Genomic DNA, 7,359 nt, shown 5'->3' with positions numbered 1-7,359 from the left:
TACTCACACAAGCACGCACACTTCTATGTGTAGATATATAAATCTATATAGATAGACTCATACATGCATACAATACTCATGCATGTACCCTCACATATATATAAGAGGATTAGTCCTATCCATAATAAGGTGTGGGGATACCTCGTGGGAAAACCCAAAAAACAAAACGAAAAAAGGCAATATGTTTTTTCTGTTTAGTTGCGATATGCACCAACAATGTTCTCTCCAACCAAGGACTCCTTTCCCACCCCATTATGCACTTGAGACCACAACTTGATGTTCTGATCTATTGACATTCATGTGCATTCTCCTTCTGGAATTGATACGTAGATTTCCTACTTGATACGTCGAGCATCTCAAGATTTATCATTTGATGGCCTTAGTAAAATCTATTCCGATTTGTTAATCATGAATATGAGCCTTTAGTACTCTATCAGTAAGTTTTGCTTGTATGTTCTAAATTTAATAGACGTAGGTAACATTGAGTATAAAGTTTTCATAGTCAACTCCTAAGAGAGTTTTTCCACCCCTATATTCAACAATTTTCTTTAGCTTAATACGATAGCACATGATATTGGTTTTTGGTTTGTGCATGTGTATGTGCTTATACATTATGCTTAACCAGTGAACTGCATAGGTTTTATCGTCATGCTTGTATATATTTTGGCAGTTTTATTGTAACTAGCATTTTGTGCCAATTGGGTGATTTGTATCTCCAACATCTTGTTATGTGTAGCTAGGGAATCCATCTTAGAGGCCAATTGTTTTACTATTTCATTCGTGATTTGTTGTTATTGCTTAAACTCTTCATTCAATCTCGATTGAGTCGTCACAAACTTTTCCATCATATTTTCCAAATTAGATCTTTGAGAAGGGACATTGGATCGAGGAGCACGAAAACCAGGAGGAGCAAAATTAGATGCGGGCATGGGATTTTCGGGTGGGTTTCTATAAGATAAATTAGGATGATTCCTCCACCCAGGATTATTAGTGTTGGAGAATGAGTCTCCCTTCTGATTAAAGTTATTAACATAGTTAACCTATTTATTACCATAAGTATCAAATGATGGAGGGTTTCCTAATGGACATTCAAGTGCAGAATGACCCACATAACCACATATTTCACATGCCATTGAAGTAGACGCCACAGAACTAAACTCAAGCTTTTAACTTTTTTAAACAAAGTATCAACCTTAGAGGATATATGATCTAAAGCATCTATTTCATACTTTCCTCCTTTTAATGTCAAAGCACGCTCGTTCGCCCATTGATAATGATTCTGAGCCATGTCTTCAATTGAGAGTGTATGCCTCATCTATTGTTTTGTTCATCAAAGCTCCTCCTGCAGCAACATCAACAGTCATTCAAGTGTTGTAAGTGAGTCCGTTGTAGAAGATGTGAACAATTAACCACTTCTCCAGGTCATGGTGAGGGTACATCCTCAATAATTCATTGTAGCGCTCTCAAGCTTCATAAAGTGACTCTCCTTCCTTCTTTACAAAGCTTGTGATCTGGTTCATCATCTGTGCTGTTTTACTTGGGGGAAAATGCTTTGCAAGAAACGCCCTGGATAACTGATCCTAAGTGGTAATGGACCCAGCTGGCAATGAATGCAACTAAGCCCTAGCCTTGTCCTTTAAAGAGAATGGAAATAGTCTGAGTCGAATAGCATCATTGGTCACTCCATTAAGCTTCAAAGTGTCGCAATACTCCAAGAAAATCGGTAGGTGGAGGTTCGGGTTTTCAGTTGAACCTCCTCCAAACTGATTCTGCTAAACCATTGAGAGTTGTGATGGTTTTAGCTCAAAGTTATTAGCTTCAACGGTGGGCCTTGTAATACTCGAGTCTGTGCTTTGAGCATTTGGGGCAGCGAAATCCTTAAGAAGTTGATTCTGATTACCCATCGTAGCTTGTTTTGTGTTTCTTTGCTCCCTTATATATCTTCTTCTGTTTGCAAGAGTCATTGATAGTTCAGGATTGTTTTCGTTGTGCACTTCTGTTTGATGCCCTTGCATAAAAGAAAGTGAGTAGCAAAGAGAATATAAAAAAAATCTAGTCTAGCTTAATAACGTAAGCATTCAATATTAACACCGTAGTCCCCAACAACGGCGCCAAAAACTTGATAGGCAAATCCGAAAGCGCACGGACTCGTTGTAGCTATCAAGGTCGATCCCACAGGGACTAAGGGTTAATTACCAAATTTTCACGTTTTCAGCTAGCTAAATCGATGAATAAAATAGAAGAGATTAAATTGCGAGATTAAACAATAGAAATAAAATAAACAGCTAATCAAGTGGAATTCAATATAATGAAGAGCTAGGATTGAGTTTTCACCACAACTTCGATGCTCAATGATGAATTATTTCAGTTCTCGGTATTGGTTTAAACTAAAAAGGGTGAATTAGCCTAAATTAATCTAAAGTCTCTTTCAAGGTCTAAAGATCGTACCTAATTAATCTTAATTAACCTACTTTCGTGGAATCAAGATTAAATTAAACCTATTAAGTTTTATGCTAATCCAAATCAAATCTCCAAGGAATCTAGCCTACTTTCGTGGTTCGAAATCTCTGCTTAATTTCTCGAGGTCCGGTATTAATTTTTACCTTTCAATCTTTTAATTAATTACCTATAATTGCTAATCCGGTGATCAATCGAATCAACAAAATTAATTCACAAGAAATTAAGTTTAAAGATTTAAACTTTTACCAAGAACCTATATTAATTCATCATCAATTACCAAAAAGTTAGGTTCTTTCCGAATCCTAGACAAAGAATCTACTCACACACGATTGGGATAAGAGAATACATCAAATAAATTTGCAAATCAATCACAAGAAGAAATTAATTAAAGAGAGGAAAGAATTAACCCGTCTTTGTGCTTGTTCGTATAGTCTTTGGTATTTTGGTTATAACTTCTTCGCCCGACCTCGGAATGAAGTGATTCAAGTTGCGTTGGAAAGCTGTTGAAGAGATCTACAACTTTTATCTTTTGAGCTTTTCCGGATTCGAATTGCATCATGGTTGAAATTCCAGTTCTTCATACTCGTGCATCCATTTCCTTCTTCAAACTCTTGTTTAACTTCCAACGATCATCGAATCATTCAATCTTGAGCCAATACCTGCATATAAGAACACAAACCATAACAGTATCCTCGATTTAAACACGAAATATGCATCAAACACTCATAATTCATGCTTGAAACACACTAAGATAATGCATATTTTACGTGTTTATCATTACATTTGATGATTTAATTAATTAAATTGGGTTGCATATTTATTTGAGTGCAATATAGTGATTTGAGTGAATTTTGAAGGATATTTTGAGAAATCAAAAGTTTTGACACTCATTTTCCCTTTTATAAATAGTATAGATATAGATATAGATGAGATCTATAAAGCATCAGATTCTTTATGTTTTTATTCTTACATGATTGTAGGATGGAAAGGCCCTGAAAGTATTGGCAACTGCTGCAAGGCTCGACATTGAAGATTTTCTGCAGAAAAAGGTCTACCTTGAGGTTTGCACAAAACCATACGCTACACTTTAACTATTAGATTTCATGTTTTTTTTTTTCCTTTTTTCTCCTTTTTTCATTTAACTCTATTAACAGCGCTGTAATTTCTATTTACAGGTAGAAGTGAAAGTGAAAGAAAACTGGCGGCAGGACGAAGGCCTTTTGAAGCACTATGGTTACAGTGGTCAAATTCGAGCTATCTTTTGAAATCCATCTGTTCATGTACTGACACATTAATCTCATCAATTGTAGCAGTATGAAATGTCGTTTTGATTTCATTTATTAGAACAGCTTGTAGAAAATTTCGAATGTTTCTGGAGAGCAAATTCTATGGAGTTCATGCAGTCAGCAATGTTGGCTTTGTTTGGACGATAGTTGTCGAGCTAGATTGCTGGAGCGAGAGCTCACATGTATTTTTTTATTGTTATAGAAAAACATGTGAATTATAGATGAGTAATATTTATAGCAAAGTGAGGTTTGAATCCTCAGAATTTAAAGTTGAAGGCAGTTTATGCTGGAATGTAAGCCCCAAACCTAATCTGTTTAAGCTATATATCTAGTGTTTGAGAACGTAATTAATGATTCTGAATCCAATGCATTAATAGTCTACCAACGTTAAGATCTCGTTTTCAAAGATTAAAAGCAATCATTAATTAAGAAAGATAAGTCTGTCAATTCATAAAAGAATAGAAGCAATCATTAATTAAGAAAGATAAGTCTGTCAATTCATAAAAGAATAGATGATCTGATAATTTGGTCAGGGGTGCAGATGGATTCGAGCATGAATGGAATATAATGCTTGTTATATTTGTATCGGTTAAATGACCAAATTTATATATTTTGTAGAGGCTTGGTGACATGTTGGTATATTTTCTTTTAGTTTTGTCATATTGGTATATTTTGTCGACTCTGACGTCATATATGCCTTAAATTTGGCCGGAGTCAATTTTTCGGCCATTATTCTCACGCGACAGCTCACGTGACTCTGACGTGGCCTTGACGTGGACTCCAGCGTGGCTATATTTAGGGGAATAAGCAAGCGGTTTCTCTAGAAGATCACAGAAGAGAAGTAATTTCCTCCCATTCTTTAATTTCCATCTCTTCCCCAAATTGCAGAAGATCCCCAAATTGTAGACGACCACTAGAGCGTGACGATCCCCAAATTGCAGACGATCCAAGTTCAAGGCTTCCATCTACTTCATCGTCTTTGGCGCGGAGCAAAAGGTGAGTGCAAATTTCATATTTTTGAAACTAATTAGGGTAGATTTGATGGGTTTAGTGTAAATTAGGGTTTTTATTGTGATATTGGAGATGTGTCTCCAAATCTTGGTTAAAATCAGACATGGAGGAAGTTTCCCGATGGGCTCGGTTGAAAATTATGTTGGTGGTAGATTTGATGTTAGGTTTATAGACAAAGAGGATCTGAGCATAGAAAGACTGATTGATGAAATTAGTGCAATTGGGTATAACAATGTCAACGGCTTGTTGTACTGTGTTCCTGGTGCATGGGTTGCAAATGGTGGATTGAGGTCTCTAAATGATGAAGGTTCCTTAATTGAAATGCTAGAACATGCAGAAAGGGTGAAGGCAATTGAAATCTATGTTGATCATACTATTGATGAACCTGTAGAAGTTATTATGGAAGATTGTGATGTGCTGTTGTTGGAAGGTGAGAGTCAACCAATTTCTGAATCACAAGCTCAACCAGTTGAAGCACAAGAAGATATGCAAATGCCACAAGCGGCCACTCCTAAAAAGAAGAGGACAATAGCAGGACCCAGGAGATCAACACCCAGGAAAGCCACTGCTAATGCCAATGAGAAATGAACATCCAAGAAAGCAACACCCAAGAGGAAGGTAACATATCCTTCAATCTCCAGGAAGAAACTAACGCCCAGGAGGGCAACCAAGCTGTCAACCTCTAGTGAAACCCTGCTACAACAAGTAGCAACTGCCTCAGCCTCTTTAGATGAACCGTTAAGTGCACAACAGCAATCAAGTCCATCTAGTGATAGTGACGACTCTGTGGAGGATGAGAATTACAGAATTGATCCCAGGGAGGCATTTGTAGATGATTAATTTGATGAAGATGAACTATTTGATGAGTTTAGCAATAATGGCAAGGGAAAAAAAGAAGAATGTGCAAGAGAAAGAAGATGACGGTGCCTACAGTGAATGTGGAGGGCAATGAGAGTGTGCCTGAACCAAATAATGAACCTAGGGAGGCAGTGAATGTGAAGGGAAATGAGAGTGTGTCTGATCCAGGCTAGGAAGATAGGGAGGCAGTGAATGAGGTTGACGGTGCCCACAGTGATGATTCCTTTCAAGCTGCTATATGTAGTGAAGATGAGGAACTGAATGAGATTAGGCAATACAATAAGGAGATTCTAAGTCAAGAGATTGGCAACATTGCTTTAAACTCTGGTGCAGTACTGTGAGAGGGTGTTGATGCAGGTAACTCCATTTAATTTAACACTATCAGACCCCCTCGAGTGGTTAATGCTAATGTACCAACATCACCTCATGAAAGAGTGCATTCAAGAGCTGACAACACAGTTGATGAACCCGGGCCATCAACCATTGAACCACAACAACAGTCATAGCCAGATTTTTGTACAAATTATGATGGTGGATATGAATTAGATCTTAGATCAAGTGGTGATGAAGGTCCCATAATGGCAAGTTATGAGGATGAAACTCTTGTCCAAAGTTTACAAACAAAGTAGCAAAGGTCAAGTATCCATTTTTTAATAAAGAAGTTGAGATGAAAAATGTTAAATTGATAGTAGGATTGAAGTTCACGTCAAGGAAAATATTAAAAGAAGCAATATTGAATTACTCCATACAAGAACACTATGACATTGTTTATGGAAAAAATGATAAGAGGTAGTTGAATGTGAATTGCGCACTCTGTCATTGGCAGCTAAATGCTACACCATGTCGTGATGATGCTAGTGCTTGGAAAATCAATAGTATGCACCCTTATCATACTTGTAGCAGGACATTCAAGAATAGGTTAGTTACTAAAGGTTGGTTGCAGGAAAATTTATTGATAACTTTTTGAGGGATCCTAAGTTCAAGCCCAAAGACATGAAAGCAGAAATGCAAAAACAATATGAGATCGAGACATGAAAGCAGAAATGCAAAAACAATATGAGATCATAGTGGATTTAAGGAAATGTAGGAGGGCAAAGAGTAGGGCTTTGAATGCAGTAGATGGTTTGTTTAAGAAGCAATATGGCTTGTTAAAGCCATACATGAGAGAGCTCTTAAGGAGTACTGATGGAAGTACATGCATTCTGAAGGTCACAGATCAAAGTTACTCATCAGAATCAGGGGTCTTTCAAAGATTCTATGTGTGCTTTACAGGTAAAGTTCAAGTGTTTGTTAAAAAATTTTGAAGTTTTATCGAAGCTTGTATGTGCATGTTTTTTAGGCCATACTGAATTCATTCCTATGTTCTCAGCCATGAAAAGGGGGTTCACCAATAATTGTAGACCTATATTTGGACTTGATGGGTGCTTTCTTAAACATGCATGTGGTGGGAAATTGTTAAGTGCCGTGGGGAGAGACGACAATAATCAGATGTGGCGAATTGCGTGGGTTGTTGTGGAGGGTGAAACCAAGAGCTCTTGGGAATAGTTTATGAGAATCTTATCTAGTGATCTCAACATGAGAGAGGGAGAGGGATGGACAGTAATTTCAGACCAACAAAAGGTAATGATCAATTTCATGTCATATTCAATTTAATCTCTATCTAGGCTACATGTTTACATATCTGGGCATGTTTTTTTTGTTTAACTAGGGTTTAGTTCTAGCTATACATGAAGTTTGGCCCCAA

General features: G+C 37.1%; 1 protein-coding gene across 1 annotated transcript in view; it reads left to right on the top strand.

The window, feature by feature from the left end:
• Positions 1-4,021, top strand: part of LOC109842669 (GTPase Era) — a 13,692-nt gene extending 9,671 nt beyond the window's left edge. Inside the window, exons 8-9 of the mRNA XM_020411515.1 lie at positions 3,441-3,521; positions 3,636-4,021. Of these exons, the coding sequence (XP_020267104.1) occupies positions 3,441-3,521; positions 3,636-3,725 (171 nt within the window). The 3' untranslated portion in view covers positions 3,726-4,021. The remainder of the gene's footprint in view (positions 1-3,440; positions 3,522-3,635) is intronic.

This window comes from Asparagus officinalis, chromosome 5 (assembly GCF_001876935.1).
Source record: "Asparagus officinalis chromosome 5, Aspof.V1, whole genome shotgun sequence".
Classification (NCBI taxonomy): domain Eukaryota; kingdom Viridiplantae; phylum Streptophyta; class Magnoliopsida; order Asparagales; family Asparagaceae; genus Asparagus; species Asparagus officinalis.
The sequence above is the reverse complement of the archived record's forward strand: the minus strand, read 5'-3'. Positions and strand labels throughout refer to the sequence as shown.